Raw genomic sequence first — 17,777 nt, forward strand, 5'->3', positions numbered from 1 at the left:
TTTGAAAGAGGACTTCTCAAACTCTTCAATTTTTGTGGTGCAGTTTCTTTATCGCAATTCCAAAATAGTTAACTCCAGACGAGAAATTTGTTGTAATGAAGGTAGCGACCCCTCACGCTAATTTTTTCGACAGTGAATAAGAAAAGAATAATTAAAACACTACGAAATAAGCGCATATCGATCCCTTTAAAGTGCGCGATGAAATTTTCCGATATTGTAGGGAGCGCGTCGAGACGCTGGTGTGACGTAGTTGCGCAACAGCGTCATTGATTAAAAGAGATCGCACTTCACCCTTAAATTCAACATCATTCTCGTGATTCGACCCATTGGGTAAGTACCGTTTATTGTTACCTCTGTTTGACGTTACAGTGCATTGTCGTTAAGTACTCTGCACGCGCACCGATTACTATTAGATCCTATTTGAATATCGTAAGTCAACGTGCTACTACCATTCAACTCAACGCGTGTTTACGTGGCGTTTTTCGGTTCTGTCGAACGCAATTTAATTTCCTAGGTGTCGATTGATGGTACAGTCGTATATCTCCTAGATTAAATCAGATACGCAATTTAAAAAAAATTGGGTAATTAGAAGGGAGTAAGTTTTAACATTGATTGTCTTAACAGGTGGTTCATTCAAGACTTGAATTGACTCGAATTTGTATTCTATGATTATTTTATTATTACTGTCTACTATATTCATTCTTTTTATTTTGCATGAAGTAGCAAAAGTGTTCACTTCCAAAATGAGATAAAGCAATATTAGGTAAAACGATAATGGAAAACTATGCATCATTTTAGTAGTGGGCGTAGAAAAGGTTCGAATTAGGTTACTCAGATTACAAATTTGCATGGAAAGGCTAATATGGAAGTACACTAATTAGCTTTTCGTTTTTAACTGCACTGCACCTATGCCGCCTGTACAATCGGGGTTGTAAAACACGTAAATAAGGAAAAAGTGATTTTTACGTTTGATGATAAGTGACAGAGTGCGTTCATCAACAGCAAACACGAAGACAGCACTTGTTGCGTCATCCGTTGACTTTAAAAGCCCATGGAAATTTCCTTTTCCGACTGTTTTTAGTTGTCACGTGAGCGGTGGGCTAATTTTGGGCGTTGGTGGGCGAAAGCTCAAACACTCAATCGTTATATCCGATGGAGGTACATAAAATGTAACGGAAATTGCGTGTCCCATTCCGGCAGCCAGCGCAACGAATTGAAATTAAGCCACAAATTACCTGTCCGTTCAAATGCAAATTACTTAATTTCCCAAATGGATGAACGCGAAAAAGGTGCAACAATTAGGTACCCTTTTTGCTAGATTATATCGATCCCCTCCTGCGGCGGGGTAGGTGCAAATAGTGTATTGCTTTACTAGTCGATTTGAGTAGGTATAGGCGAAAATATCGAAAAGGAAAACCAAACAAAACGGGAGTGGTGTAAATAAAAAAACCAATATGTTCTGCTCAAATTGTATACGAAACGTGTTACCTTCATTCAATGAGAAACAATATTGTATTTTTTTTAAGTAATCAAAAATAAATTGTTTACCCTACCGTGACAAATAGCTCTCTATTGCAGCGGATATTGAAACGTTAAAATGAACGATTTTTAAAACGTAAACTGGAAGATGCGCTTTCCTGTTATTGAGGCGAAGCGAGAGAATGTCCATCCAGTAAATAATCCTTTTGATCTCTGAGACAATGCCCTTTCAAACTGCCCACATAAGCGTCTCCAAGGCACAAATTACTGAACTTACTTCGATTTACTAAGAAATAAAGTAAGCTTTTCCTTTGTTTAGAAAATTTTGGGTTACGTATTTCACGATTTACTAATTTTTGTATCCCTGAATATTGTTATAAAGATTTTTATTCCCTCAATTTGGAAGTGTGATTCTCTATTTTCGGACACATTACCTAGCTCTATATTTTGGTGGTTCCTATTACACCATTTGGACAATTCAGGTGGGATAAATACTAGTGAATACTGTATGCCAATCTTTTTTTTTTTTTTTTTTTTTGCGTAGATCAGTTCATTTTTGAAAATCGGTTCAAATTCATTATTGCTGTCTCATTGAATTATTGAAATGTTAACAAGTCTCCAAAAGAAAAAGAAAAATTCCGAATGGGTTGCTGTCATTGTTGCTAATGTGTAATCTTATTTGAAATTACTTATAATTATACTTTCCCAATTACAAAATGCATTGGAGTGAGTGCTATGAAGTGGTTAGGATCTTCACTCAAGGGACTTAGTTTAAAATAACTTCTGCTTGTGTCATCACCGGATACAGATTCTCAAAATTCAAATAAGCATTATCTATCTTTTTCGTTAATGAGTTGTTGTGGATTTTGTATTAGATTCCCACATTCCTCTAAAGCGGAGACTAGCAGGCGGAATAACTAATAAGTGAACGGTCTTTGTTTTCATACACATAAATAATACGGTAGAGAAATTTTGAAAGGTACAAACGGGAATAAGCAAAAACTTTTACGGGTGCCCATTTAAAAATTGGAATTTCATTTTGATATAAAAAAAGCTCAATATTTTGCAACGGTTGAACATTTATCTAAAAGGTTGGTTTATGAAATTTACTTATGGAAAATAATTTCGGTCAAATGACCACCACGGCTGACTTGGCAATAGCCCATTCGATCCACCCAATTTTTGAGTACATTTTAGCCTCAAATCGTAGCTTCTTGCTTCATATCCCGCTGAAAATAAATATTATCCAAGTTTTCAATTTCAATTTCACCGAATAACCAATATTGGTCATCATTGCACGGTAGCGCTCGCCATTGACGGTTAATACCAGACACATTATAACGAGCCAAACAAATCCAGTTGAATCTGAACTTGACTGTTATTTACCAAAGAATGCCCAAATCGGGTGCTGTTTAACCTTGTGGGGGCGCGATCAAGTCGACGACCAAAAAATTGGCGATTTCAACCCCCTCGTTTGGTATCGTTGGAAAGCAGATAGACAAGGATTTAAGAAAAAAGGTTAATCGGTAAAGGAATTTTACGCCCCTTAAAGTTGAGGTAACTTTTTAGGGAAGCGTTGGAAAGACGGCCGAATTGTTAGCACTTGCCGGTCGAAATCTTCGCGTATTTTTGCCATTTCCACCATTTTAGGCTGTTACTTTTTGACCCGATAGTCTACGTAGCTGAAAAACACAAGCAACCTTCCTTATATTCGTAAGAACATGTCCATAAGAAGAAGTTCTGATTAATCTTGTAACAATGCTTAACAGTAATTAGTAGATAAACAATTTTCAATTACGAAAACCATTGTTTATTCATAATAAACAAAGCCTATACTTAATTACCCTTCCTTTACAAATGTGTAATTAATGACCCAATAAACCCGTACAGGCCTGTTTACTTGTCTACTTGCTTGTTATGATCTTTGCGTAAATATTCTTTTGGTGTATATGTATATTTTTTTAATGTTTGTATTAACCGTTTTAAATGAATTGAAGAACAAAGAAAAGAAATAAATAATTATTATTTCATAACAATACTCATGTTGTTCCTATAATAATTAATAGATATTAATAATAATAATAATAATAATAACTTCACCAGACACAGACACTAATCGTTACTTGATTTTAATCCGTGCGATTAGTTAACCAGGCTAGACCTGAGTTCTCACAAGAAACACCGACCATAATAATAATAATAATGTGTTTATTTCCACCAAATTAAAGAAATGGAAACCACAGGGGTTATCGGGTCAGTTGCTGCACAGGCAGGTTCAGATCTTCCACCGACTCCCTGAATACAATTAGAATTAACATAATCAAGTAATGCTTATAACTGAGTAATATAATAAAAAGGAAAATATGAAATAGTAATAAATGCACATAGGAGTAACTAAATGAGAATGAGATGAAAAGAGATTGAGTAATATACTAAGAAAAGCGGACAAAGAGACGAGAGACAATTTGAACAAGATAAATATGAATGACAATCTACAACGTACGTACAGAGTCATCAGCTAATATTTGACGCAATTTAATTTTGAAGTACTGCGGAGAAAGGGGCTTGATCAAATCTGGAACAGACGAATATACTTTAAAAATATTATAACTAAAAGATCTCTTGTACATTTCTGTGTGATGAGAGGGTGGAGTAATCCCACTGCTAAACCGTAAATTTAAGTTGTGAACATCGGTTCTAAAAGATATTTTGCGGTATAAATATGGAGGAGATTTGTTCCAGATAATTTTATGATACAGACACGCCGCAGTAAACAGTCGCCTATCCCTCATGTTGAACCAGCGTAATTCTTTTAGTTTGGAAGATACTAGATCAAACTTCCTAAGACCAAATACTAGTCTAATGCAGGAGTTGTGTACTCGCTGTATTCTTGCAGACATATCCTGAGTGATGCACGGACCGTAGACGTGCGAACAGTAATTAAAGTGGCTTAGTACCAGCGCGTTACAGAGTTGAGCTTTTAAACGTTGGGACAAGTAGTGCCTATGGGGAAAGATACATTTTAAATTTGCATATGCTCTCTGAATGTAGCTAGTGAGTAATTTGTTGTATCTAAACGAATTGTCTATCATTATTCCTAAATTTTTTGCTTCCTCCTTTAGTGCAACAGCGTTGTCGCCAATTTTGAATTTTACCAAATGTTTCACGTCGGTGACTTTCTGCTTGTTACCAAACAACATGACTGCCGATTTTAGAGGATTGAGAACCAGCGAGTGCTCCAAAGAAGCCCTTTCAATAGCCTTAAGGTCACTCTCAATCAGATTTAGCGCTTCGTGTAAATGTTCACTTTTAAAGGAGTGGTACAACTGCATGTCGTCTGCATACATGTGAACTAGACACGTCTTAGGAAGTGATGTATAAAACAAAGTATATATAGTGAACAATAAGGGGCCAAGAATAGACCCTTGCGGCAGACCCCTAGATAGTTCCCTGTACACAGATGACTTACCCATTAAAGTAACGCACCGTTAGGTAGCTATGAAGTAATGAGGTAGCATTAGGAGAAAGACCTATAGAGATATAAGAGATAAGATAAGATATTATTATCTGGTCAGTTTTCACTTCTGTGCAATATTAAGTTTGACTGAAAGAAATCAATTAGACTAATGAGTTCATTAGTAGTAAGGCCGTAGGGCTTATTAATAGCATAATGGAATAGAATGAAAGCAATTTGGCAACGTTAACAAGTACAGGAACCTTCTAAAACCCGGAATTTGTTCCAAATCTCTTTAAGTATTTATTTAGCTATGTTAACTGCAACCAACAACTTTTACGCCAATAATAGGCTACAGAATAAACAATTATTACAAATTACCTCGTTTTATCAAATAGAATAGCGCTATATTGTTTCATGCAATGCAGTTTTACAGAAATTTTTAAAAATGTTGAATACCGGGTGATAACCACGGTGTTTTTTTTAAGATACGACAATGTAAAAGCGTTGAGTTATTTAAAATGAGCCATAGGGAAATTTACATTGCATCAATTGTTTCAGTCATTATAGCATTGAATTTCCTCGCGAATCATCTGCCACAGTACTGTAGAAATTGTTTCTAAATCAACAAATTTATTCATATGAGATATAAACGTGTAAAATTACAATCGGTGCTCGAATTGTTTTCTACCGGCAACCAAAAATACCCGATACTCGGCACTGAATAGCTCACATACCCCTCAGCTACTGTGCCTACTCTTTTCACCTTTTCGAGCGGCGGAATACATGTTGCTGCTTCGTTGATGCAGTTTGAAGGATCATATTGAGAACTGTCAGTGAAAAAACACCCTGTATGTCCATTAGTGAAGCAATTTTATTACTAATTGTGCATATTCTGTAAAGAGGGAAGTTTACTCGTCTCGTACATTAGTTATAGGTTAAGTAAGAAAAGGATGCACTTCTCGATATTAACTTAGGCACTACAAAATTTAATTGAGAAAAGAATTTTTCACATGAATCAATTTTGTAATGAATGATCTGATATAAAGGGATGACAGCTGATAATTGACGTCTTTCTTCTTAGGTCGGAATTCACCAAACATTCTGGAACCTCCGTTCTTGAAAACTTCGTTTTGCGTAACCCACGATGTTAAACTACAGTTTTAAACTATCGTATTCACCAATGCAACAACTGGGTCCGCAAAACTTGGTTTTATGAAATTGCTTTTTAGTAAGGTTCGATAGATCAGGAAAAACTATGCTCGATGCAAATTTTCAGAGTTAAATTATTAATGTAAGTTAAATAATTTTAGGTAACGGTTTGCGTGAAAGAGCCTGTATAGTGTATATGTGTGTATTTGACGATCGGCTGGATCAAACAATTCTACCGTATTAATATAGGGCGTCATTTCGAAATTGATGATAGGGTTTAAAGGTGACCGTATTTACATATAAATAATGTGAGTATTGCCACCAACCTGACAGGGAGCTGTCCAATAAAATATCCACAATTCATTTTCAGATTCGCCCTCTCAAAAAGCAATAAGTTTAATTTTATGATTCAAGATTTGATTTATCATTACGCATCATTAAAAAATCTACTTATTCTAGATAATTAAGAATTACTTCTTACTGTTCGTCCGTCCGTTTTAAATTAACTATAATAACGAGTAATTAACTAAATTTGGCGGCAGTAGCTTGCCACCAGTCATTAAAACGTGCCATCACAATGAAGTTACGAGTAATGAATAATTATACATAGCTGAAATCCGAAAACAACGCCGAATTAATGAGCTTGTGGTTATTTTATAATTGCTGTAAACCTCGTTCCTTGTGTACCAAAGCTTGACGTTAACATCATTTGAATAAGTCCTTTATCTGTTACATACAACTTTTGAAATGGCAGGGATTCGTTGACTAACGCCCAGTGGTGGGTTAACAACTTGTTAGCATAAACAATTTAGAATTTTAAAAAATCACACGACTACTAACTTTGACATAATTTTGTTGTGAAAATGGAAAAATTTATAATTTTACGGTTCTAAATGGAAGCAATTTCTGAAGGTAACAGTATTGAGCAACGGCAGCTTGTACGGTTAAATAGGTAAATTTCCCCCGACGGATATATTTAATTTAGTTAAACAACAGTTCTGAACGAAGCAAATGTTTGCATAGATGATGAAAAAACCCACATCTTTTAGCTGGTGAAACTGTGAGTGTATCTTATATAACTGCATAATGCAGCTCTCAATGTAAAACTCAAAGGCAACTTGTTCAATTTGGACTTTAAGTTTAAATACCTCCCCAAGTTTCATGAAGGTCCTCGAAGTCGAAAACTACACTCACTGTTGACCGCGTAGGTACCTATTAAGTTAGCCCTTCTCCGCGCGAACAACAAGTGCTAGTAATTTTTGGGAGGATACCTACGCTAAAATCAATAAGTTTAAAAGGCATATAAACTAAAGGCCAGTTTGTCGATTGTTTTTGGTGTTGTTTAATTCTGAATTTTTAGAGAGGAAGTTATGTTATTTCGGCTACAAAATTCTTTTCTCGCAGCGTAAAAAACAAGGGGAGAAGCAAACGGCAAACTAAACTTTATTTTTCAACACAACGCCCTTTAACGTTAACAGCACACATTAATTCTTAAGTCTACTACAACTAATTCGTTGATTAGGTACTTCTGAAACAATTTGCACATTATGTACTCTGCTGTTTCTGTTCAAGACCAGGTATCTTGGCCCTTGTGAACCCATCGTGCCGACACTGCTCCTTGCCAAATCCTGTAAAAACACTCGTTTGTGATCCCTTGTCTTTAGCGGCAACCGTGGCTTTTATTCGCTGGCCAATCAACACCAAATCTTCAATTTTGCTGATGATCCCGTCAGTTCGTGCTACACTACACAATCATGAAGGATTTCCTGCTCCATTTGAACTCCTTGCATTAAAATCTTTTACTTGAACATAGGGGGGACGAATTTCTTCATACCCTGCCACCATTCTTTTATGGATATCTTGGGGCCTTTTTTACCACTCGCACGTTATTACCACCCGCACGTTAGTAAAGGGGGTATTGCATAGGGGTAAAAATGCTCCCCCCCCCCCGCTTTTTTTGACGAAAATACATGTTTTGCAGCACCAGGAATTCGAATCAAACAAAATGAGTGATAAAAAATTATGATAAAAAACTCACTTTTTTGATAAAATTTTAACTGTAGCTGTAGTTTTTTATCATAATTTTTTATCAGTCATAGATTTTTTTATGAAATTTTGTACACACCTTTTCAGCATTAAGGAGCATTTTTTGACGTAAAAGATTTTTTCTTAAAATTTTTACTGTAGCTCAAAAACTAAGAGGTTTAGGACATATGTTGATATAAACTTTTATCCTTAAAATCACCCGAGGATTCACACCTTGTATTATAGGCACTCACACCCTGTATAATAAAAAAATAATATCGACGGAACAGGAATATTTAATAATAATTTACGGCGAGCTGTTTTAATTTTTCCGAGAAATGTGCATGAGGATAAGCCAACACGTGTAATCCACCCCTGACCCATTTGGATGTATTACAATATCCGATTACGATATTTCATAACAACGACCCCGCTAATTGATTTATTATTAGGAAAACTTTTGGGTTGTGCTTTTCATTCCACTCGCCTTTGAATCGGTCTTTGCGAAAATTACGAAACCATCTGAACTGCCACATTCTTTTAATTTGTTTCGAAAAGAAAAGCGGACCGAAAACAAAACTAAACAAATTTAATTAAGTTGTTTATGTGAAAATATGACTCGTGCGTAATTAATATTTCTGTGTCATTTCAGGTCGATCATTGCGATGAAGACCTTCCTATTTTTATTTGGTTTTGTTATTGGAATAAAATGCTACATGCCGGAGGGGAAGGTAAATATATTTCTCTACTTCCTCAATGAGCTAATGTGGGTGTATATCCATACGTTGTTGACTAAATTTTAGCAAACAGACATCGCACGCGTGGTTTAATCAACGTGCACAAACTGAAATTATGCTGCCGCAGAACTAATGGCCCCTTTCGGTTCTAGGACTCTCTGCTGGCCGATATATTCCTGCAGGAGGTAATGAATAGGATGGGCAAGGATCTAACTGATAGTATATATTTGGACTTCCCCGATAATCGAATGGCTATGGGTACGCGGTCAATAGGCAAGGACGTGGAGGAGGAGCAGTTTTTCCCGGTGGACTACGACGGTTTGGGCGAAAATAATTTGCATCCCAGTTTACGCGATCAAGAGTTTCTACAACAAAATAGCCTGTGGGGTAGTCAATTCGTATCGGGTGGCGCTGGGGAAGGAATACAGCGATTAAAGCCGGAGGGTACATTTAAGAATAAACAGGAAATTAAAACCGATGCCACTTTACCAGCTTATTGCACTCCACCAAATCCGTGTCCTTTGGGATATACAGGTGATTTTTTTTTAGGTAATTAAATTCGAGATACCTATCGATTCAAGCTTTTTATCGCAAATCCAATTTAGATTGACAATAGTTAACGAGGCGCATCTTTTTTTGAAAGCGAAGCGTAGAAGTCCTTTGTATACATTCCTCCTACGTCTTTTTTTAAACCGATTGTAACTATCGCTATCGCACAATTCTGGATCGTTATTTCGACTGAGCAAAATTTAAGAAAGGTACAACGTGAAGTATCGGTTCGTTTGACGTTTAAATCCCAAGTAAACATCCCCACGTTCTGCAAATGGACTAATTTTCAACGTATTCAAATTGAAGATGGCATTTATGTTTGGATCAGCGTAGAGAAATCAGTATCAATTACCTAATTATTCCGTTTGTCAATCGTCCAACGATATAATTAGGGCGACGCTTTTAAATGTAATTCGCCTTATTCAGGAAACTGAATTAATTGAGCCCAATGGCGGAAATATTTGCACAAAGAAACCGTTACAATTACAATATTCGAAGACAACAAAAATAACGTATTGCGATCGGGATGGGGAGGAACGTCTTTGTACTTTTAAGATATCGACCTTTGGAGGTTAATTTGTTTGGAAAGGTCAAAATTTACTTTATCGGGATTAAGTTTAAATAGACCCCACTTTTTTTACGATCTCCAATTTTACATTTTTAATTAACTTCCGTTTCAGATGTACCTACGTGTAGTAAAGGAATGTACATATAGCGAAACATTTCAGAGTCGCAACGCAATTTTCTTTTGAAAATAATAATTCAGCCTTATAGATCCTTGACTTAGTCCTTTGTACACTATTACATTAAATTATTAACTTTACCCTAATGCGTACACTTGACCAAATGTATTTTCGACTTCTAAAAAACGGTAATGGCGCAAGAGTTATTATCTATCGGTGACGCATTCACTTATAATAATACGACTATCGAATCTCAAGGTGGAGAGGGGAGGGGAGCAAGTTAACGGGCCCAAAATGGAGAGAATTCCACAATATTCGTTGTGTACATACTTTGATGAGTTAAGGAACAAAATTGTCGAACAGTTTTTTAAAATCACTTTTCAAACAAAAGTTATACTCATTTCGAGATTGGGCCTTCGGGTTACAAAGTGTCCACGCCTACTAGTGACTGATCTTATTTCGCATGTAGTTAATTGAAAATGTCGCAAATAACAAAAAAATAACGATTTAAGTCAATTTTTTAAAATAGGAAAGTTTTACGTGCATTTAAAAGGCGTCTTATAGATCTTGTACACAAAATCAGACAAGTGAAGTAACACAACAATTATAGCCGTCACAATAAACCGTGTGTTGAGTTTTCTTAAGAAAATTGTAATTTTATACGGAAAAGACCATACTTTTATATGCATTTAACGGGTGGTTTATGCACCCTGTAAACAAAATCAAACATTTGTGTACAAAATCAAAACAGAACAATAAAAAATTATTTGTAGGTTAATAATTCTGGAAACCTTTAGGAAACCACCCACCCACTATTCATTAAAATTTTAATAAGAGCTTTAAGGGTAACACTAATTTACTTTCCTCTCTTCCTGGATACAAATTGGAAGGAGGGTATCGCATTAATAGGGTATTTACTGTATCTTTTTTGCTATTGGAACGAAAGGTGCTCAAAATCATACCTAATCTTTAGAAAAATGGTTGTATATAAAAGTTAATCGAGGAAAGAGCGTGTCATGATTTTGCTGTACAATTAATTTAAATAGTAAATTATATAATAATTAAAAAAGTGGTTTTACACGTACGCAGTTTAGCCCCTTGTCTGCACAATACAAAAATTTGAGCACTTAATTCCTAAAAATGACACCTCCAGATTTCGTGCACAAAACCCTTACACACGGTTCCCAGATAGCATTCGATATCTTATATATATATACATTTTAAATCCATAATGTCCATCTTATGTATATACTATGTATATTCATTATAGGATAGGCATATGTATTTTATGTTCAGTATGGATATTCTATAAATATACATTTTGGATGTGCTGTGTATATACATGGGATTATGTGTTATGTATATGCGTTTTGGATTTGATACATGCGTGTTCTGTATTACCGACGTTACAAACGTTAGCGTCTCATTTTCTGTGAATTACGGCGATGAAGATAGTAAGGTGCTATTGCAAATACAGCTCATTTTTCTAAAATCAGGAGTGTTATTCTGCGAGTTATTAATGAGTTTGTTTGTCTAATTTTGACAGTGAAAGTAATGATTTTTATTTCGTGTGTGCATGATCTAAAGTTGCAAATATGTGTTAGTGAGATGTAAAGACTGGATGGGAATTAATATAAGGACAAGAATGGCAGGTATGTTAGCAACCTATTTGTTATGAACTCGCGCTATTATAGTGTTGAACAAGAACACGATCAAAATGACTCAAGACTACAGTGATAAATAAAACAATAATAATTTCTTAAGCACATTTTCCATTGTACACTAAGAGACTTAATAAACAAAAAGCTCCACTCCGTGAAAAGAATTTATTTATGAAGGTATAGACCAGAGCTGGGCAGAATACATTCAAAAAGTATTTGAATACTAAATAGTAAATACTTTACACAAATCAAAGGTATTTGAATACTAAATACTTTTACGTCCAGCACAAGCGAATACTAGATACAGATACATTGAAAAGTATTCAAATACTTTAAAAAATAAGTATTCAAATACTTTAGAATGTATTCGAATACTTTCAAAAGTATTCTAATACTATCAAAGGTATTCGAATACTATAAAAAGTATTCGAATACTTTGAAACTTACTTTGAAAAGTATTCGAATACAGTAAAAAGTATTCAAATACTTGTGACTCGAATACATTAAAAATGTAAAATAGTATACTATATAAAAGTCTTAATAGTACTTAAAAAATCAAGTTACACTTTGTATGGGGTTAGCTTTTTTTATATTTCTATTGTTATTTACAAATTTAAGGGGAGTAAAAGTAATAATTTCAAACAGTTCCAAGATTAGGCTACTAGATCAAAAGTTACAGCCCTTTGAATTTTCTTTCGAAATTGGTTTCTAGTCTATAACTTTTGACTGAGAAGTCTGATCGAAAAAGTACGAATTGATTTGGATTCTACGCACCAAAATTAATAAGAAAAAGTGTTTTCCCGAGAAATTTTGGTGTAGTCGATTTTTGGTAAAAAAGGAAGGTTGTACACTGCCTTTTTTTGAGCCCCGAAAAAAAAAATTGTCTCAGATCGACCCGGAAAAAAAATTTCCTTATAGAATGTGGCCTGTAGAATCCATAATTTCAAACAGTTCCAAGATTGGGCTACTAGTTCAAAAGTTACAGCCCTTTGAATTTTCTTTCGAAATTGGTTTCTAGTCTATAACTTTTGATTGAGAAGTCTGATCGAAAAAGTACGAATTGTTTTGGATTCTACGCACCAAAATTAATATGAAAAAGTGTTTTCCCGAGAAATTTTGGTGTAGTCGATTTTTGGTAAAAAAGGAAGGTTGTACACTGCCTTTTTTTGCCGAAAAAAAAATTGTCTCAGATCGACCGGAAAAAAAATTTTCTTATAGAATGTGGCCTGTAGAATCCATAATTTCAAACAGTTCCAAGATTGGGCTACTAGTTCAAAAGTTACAGCCCTTTGAATTTTCTTTCGAAATTGACTAAATATTTGTGAAAGTATTTGAGTTACAAATACAAATACTGCTTCCATAAAAGTATTTAATTACAAAGTATTTGAATACTTTAAAGGATTTGAATACTAAAAAGTATTTACAAAATCGAATACTGCCCAGCTCTGTATGGACGCTAGTAAACTTCCCGAATGTTAGAGGAATCTCTATAGAACATCCATTCTGAATGTATACAACATACATAGAATATCCTATTGAACATCTTTTGCATATTACAGGAATATTCATGATATATCCAGTTGTCAGTATACCAATATACATAGCATGTCTGATGCATATACATGCATATACATAAGACATCCAAAACATATATACTATGTATTATGTGAAGTCTGCCAAACTTATATCCAGTGGCGTATACAAGGGAGGGGTTTGGGGGTTCAACCCCCCCCCCCTTTAGATGATGCGCTCTCCTCGGCACTTGCATATTGCGGGGCACCCACAAAAACAGCAATGATGCTACGCGACAAGTCGGGGATATCTTGGATATTGATGGGGAAGCAGCAGTTGGTGAAATGAAACTTTGGTGGCAATATATTTCTTCCTCACACAGTTCACCAAAAAAATGCTCTGGACGCACTGAAAATGTTCAATCCAGAAATATTCCCAACAGTGAATATCTTACTAAGAATATTAGTTACCTTACCTTTGACAACTGCCACCAGTGAAAGATAATTTTCTACCCTGAGAAGGCTCAAAACTTATTTCAGAAATACCATCAGCGAAAATCGCCTCAATGGTGTAGCTTTGCTGAATATTCACAGGCATATTGCTGTAAGGTAATTGAGGAAGTGTTGGATGAACTTGCTCTCAAAAAAAGGAAACTTCCACTCCGTCTATCTAACTTCATATTTACTTCTTTATACATTTATTACTTTATTATTACTTCATATCTAATATGAATCGAAAATATGTTTTAGTTTGATATTATATTTATATTCTATTCAAAATAATTTCTTTGATAATACTTATGAAAATAATCGTTTGTTTAACATTCATTCACAAACTGGACATATTCTTTCGTTCTAAACTAAGTTCCTATGCATATTTCTCCTTCCAGATTAGGTTAGAACCTGAAATCGTAAGTAGGTATACTTACAAACCAAGCAAATTCCCAGAAGCACTAAAAGTTAATTAATAACCTGTTCGGCGCGAATATCCTAACCCCCCCCCCCCTCAAGGACATTCTGGATACGCTAATGCTTATATCCCTTGCACATACATCGGACATTTGCGACATACTTTTCCACATTCTATGGATATACAATATCCCACGTGGAATGTACAACATGGTATATGCAATGTATAGGTCTGCTATGTGGGTTAACATTCAATGGCGTTATTAATATTAATATCGGGATAGCAACACGAAATAAATATTAATATTGTGATAGGAAACAAATGTCCCTTCTACGCAGAAGGAGAAAATTGTGGACGTGTTATAATATTGCTTAATTAATATTATCGTGCAGACGTCAGGTACGCAAATCTAATCCTTCATTTAAATTAAAGCTGAACAAGGATGTTTGGAAAGTTTCGAAAATACGGCGTCGTTTAGCAGACGATACCAAGCGGCTCAAGATTGCATGTGCGACAGCGAACATATGTTTGATTGCCCAAATCCGGCCGATTCTGCACCGGAAGACGAAACTATTGACGCATTGAACGACCTCGAGTTCAATCGATTCCTGCAGCGGACTATGCAGGTATGTCAACTGGTACAATTACTTTCTGGTCCTTCGTGACTACGTTTCAGGTTGATCCAAGTTTGCAGCACAAAAATTTAGTCGCGAAGAAATTTACCGAAAAAAAGGTAAGGGAAGTGGAGTGCATGACGACGATCGGGAGAGCAATAAATTTGTTCGAGCAAGTTGCGTGTGGTGTTTCAAATACGCCTTCTCTTAGTTAATCTCGTACAGCGCTAATGAAAATTTTTGAGTTATGCGTTTAATATAATTTTCAGAGCTACGGCGGAAACCCTTTCCTCGCTGGTGAACGCCTTCCCGTCGCGGCAAAAAAGGGAACGAAGGTTTACGTCTAAATTAAGAAAGCTAACAAAATTAAAATCAACTCTACGCCTTTAACAACTGTTTTCATTATTCGAGCAAGAGCAATGTGAATTGGGTGTTTCTGGTGTTGGAGTTGCTGTGGCTTTTCTGGAAACGACACGGCAATGAAAACGGCTTAAGATTTCTTGCATGACCCCACGCCTAGAAAAATTCCCTCTAGCGCTTTAAGTGGTGCACCCGTGTGCAGGCTGCTTTAAATTTTAGATTCACTAGACGCTTTGAATGTTTGTGGATGTTCTCAAGTATCAAGAAGTAGACCCCATACTATACCAACAAGAAGGAAGAATGGATGAGGACTCAACATTTCTCTTTTAAACTTTTCTAATTAATCAAAGTCCTTGTAAGATAAAACTATCTTAAACGTTAATCACTTTGAGAGACCAAGGAGCGCACATTGCACTTTTTTGGTTTAACGATTCGTTGGTCCCCCAAAGTTGTGTAAGCTGGTTACAAAACATATCAAACCAGATTAGACTTGTAAAGACATGAATTTAAAAGGTGTTTTCAAGCCGCGTAGTTAGGCCCTATTGATTTTTAAGTGTGGTCAAAAGACAACCGAACGTTTGATGGAAAAGTTACAGTTTGTATCAAGCGTTCCAACGTCTTCTAACTACACCCGATAAAATCATACCGCGATTTGGAAAAACCCAGTTGTCATTTTGACTCGTCAAGTACTATAAAGCGTACTTCTTATTTCCATTTCGGATACGATAAAAGGAACCAAGAAAAATAAAACGGCACAATCGAAATTTCGGAATGATTACTGATGATGGCTATTGTAACAATCGTTGTTCTGTTTTAATGTTATTTCCCTTCTTTGACGTTATTGAAGTAAAATGTTTATGGTGTTTTAATATTTATATAGTAGTTGTGTGAGCGCTTGATGTGGTTAACCATTTCAAAAAGAACGCCGCTTATAATCACTTTAGTCTAAGATTATTATATTATAGGAACAGAACATTATAATGTTGTGACAAATCATATGGTTCCGTTCTATTTTCAAAATGTCATTGCTGAAATAAAATGTATTCTCTTAATGCAAACTAGCGTTTTTGTATCGAACGACGGTTCTGGCATATTGCTTCGTATTATCACAGACAACATATACTATGTTGTCTGTGGTATTATACTCCAGTAAGTGTTGAATTGTGGTTGGAGCTGTTAATTTTCAATTGTTCTAGGATAGGTCTCTGTTTGCTCTAATACAATTTTAGTTTATCGTTTCTTTTTATTGGAATCTATATTTATCAACACTAGGTACTGTGAATACAACCAGTAAATTTTGAAAAGCCCACATTCCTTGGTATTCACTGATAACATCCAAATATTTGAAGCAACAGAACATGTAAATTGCTTACGTTAACAGAATAGTTCAGATTCCTTTTTATTTGTTTAACGAAATAACTGCATCTGATTAACAATGCGTTGGATTAAACGTCCCATTCGTTATATAGGTAGTATAAAGTTGGAAATATCTTAATTCTGTTCATAGTGTAACTGATGATGTGAGCATAACCTCTTGAGATTAGCTACCAAAATAAATTGAACTAATTCGCAACTTAAATTCAATTTTACTGTAAAGTTATCGAAGTTTCCCTAGCAGCGGTTCAAAGTGAAACATTTACAATTTGGAAGATATTCGAATAAAAGTCGATTACAGGCAGTTATTTAATTCGTAAAGGCGGGATTAATAATTTTAAATTATAAAATGAGCACCTTATTCTGTCAAATTTCTTATTTCTACTGACACTGTTTCTTTGTAATTAAGTCCAAGAAATTAACTGTGAGCTCATTAATGTTTAAAATATGCACTTTTGATATTAGTTCGAGCTCATTATTAACTCTCTACTTACAGTATACTGGATGAATTTTTAAAAATAAATGCACTAAAAATTACCGCAGCATAAAGACGTAGAGTTAAATTTACGTCACTAAAAGTTCTACAATCCCAGATTGTCTCCAGAAAGCTCAATTGACCTACATGTAAATCCTGGGAAAATTAAATGTCGATATTTTTATTTAAATTCCATTGTTAGTGATGGTTGTACTTAGGCACACACTGCAGATTCAAGAATATGGTTTTCATTTCAAGCATATATTCCACAATTAGGTATTTAGGGTGCTATTGCTAAAGCAATCCGGTTGCAACAATACCAAACAAATTTCGTTCACATTTTACACTGGAAATCGCTAAAATTGCAAAATACTGACTATAGTTCTGAGTTTTAGCTTCTTAGTTCGAGCTAGGTGTCTATTTCGATCACCATTGTCAAGTTATTATATTGAGAAAAACAGAATATCAAGTGCATATGTCAATAAATGAAAAATCATTTCAGTCTTCTATTTACAAAGAATTATTATTATTAATATACAAATATAAAGCATTGCTAACACCACTCGACATAACAAATTGGCGACGAAGAGTTAAATTGAAGTGGATGCAGTTTAAATTGGAGAACTTTTAAAAGAGATGAATTCAAATAACGAAAAAATGCTGAATGTGTTGATGCAACGTCAAATTCAACCAGATCCAAAGATAAACTCTATAATGTAACGATTTTACCAAATTTCGACTAATTCGACTCAGTAACAGAAATAAGAAAATTCGAAAATTTCTTGCAAATGAA

At 35.0% G+C, this 17,777-nt stretch overlaps 1 protein-coding gene across 2 annotated transcripts; it reads left to right on the forward strand.

Annotated features, from left to right (window-relative positions):
• Positions 1 to 217: 217 nt before the first annotated feature.
• On the forward strand, positions 218 to 16,193 carry LOC116169311. Of its 2 annotated transcripts, none has more exons than XM_031485373.1 (6): positions 218 to 330; positions 8,763 to 8,841; positions 9,000 to 9,396; positions 14,594 to 14,787; positions 14,838 to 14,894; positions 15,045 to 16,193. In XM_031485373.1, exons 2-6 carry the CDS (start codon positions 8,776 to 8,778, stop codon positions 15,120 to 15,122), a joined length of 792 nt encoding a protein of 263 aa, XP_031341233.1. In that variant the 5' UTR covers positions 218 to 330; positions 8,763 to 8,775; the 3' UTR covers positions 15,123 to 16,193. The 2 variants fall into 2 exon arrangements, with proteins under 2 accessions (XP_031341233.1, XP_031341234.1); XM_031485374.1 differs by having other exon boundaries at positions 9,000 to 9,381.
• Positions 16,194 to 17,777: the final 1,584 nt, after the last annotated feature.

This window comes from Photinus pyralis, unplaced genomic scaffold, assembly GCF_008802855.1.
Source record: "Photinus pyralis isolate 1611_PpyrPB1 unplaced genomic scaffold, Ppyr1.3 Ppyr1.4_LG4, whole genome shotgun sequence".
Classification (NCBI taxonomy): domain Eukaryota; kingdom Metazoa; phylum Arthropoda; class Insecta; order Coleoptera; family Lampyridae; genus Photinus; species Photinus pyralis.

What these genes read in the sequence shown, in the direction of transcription:
- LOC116169311 (XM_031485373.1), top strand. Translation starts at nt 8,776, where the DNA reads ATGAAGACCTTCCTATTTTTATTTGGTTTTGTTATTGGAATAAAATGC. An exon ending in GCTACATGCCGGAGGGGAAG is followed by an intron (nt 8,842 to 8,999) that starts GTAAATATATTT and finishes TTTCGGTTCTAG; the next exon opens with GACTCTCTGCTGGCCGATAT. An exon ending in TCCTGCAGCGGACTATGCAG is followed by an intron (nt 14,788 to 14,837) that starts GTATGTCAACTG and finishes ACTACGTTTCAG; the next exon opens with GTTGATCCAAGTTTGCAGCA.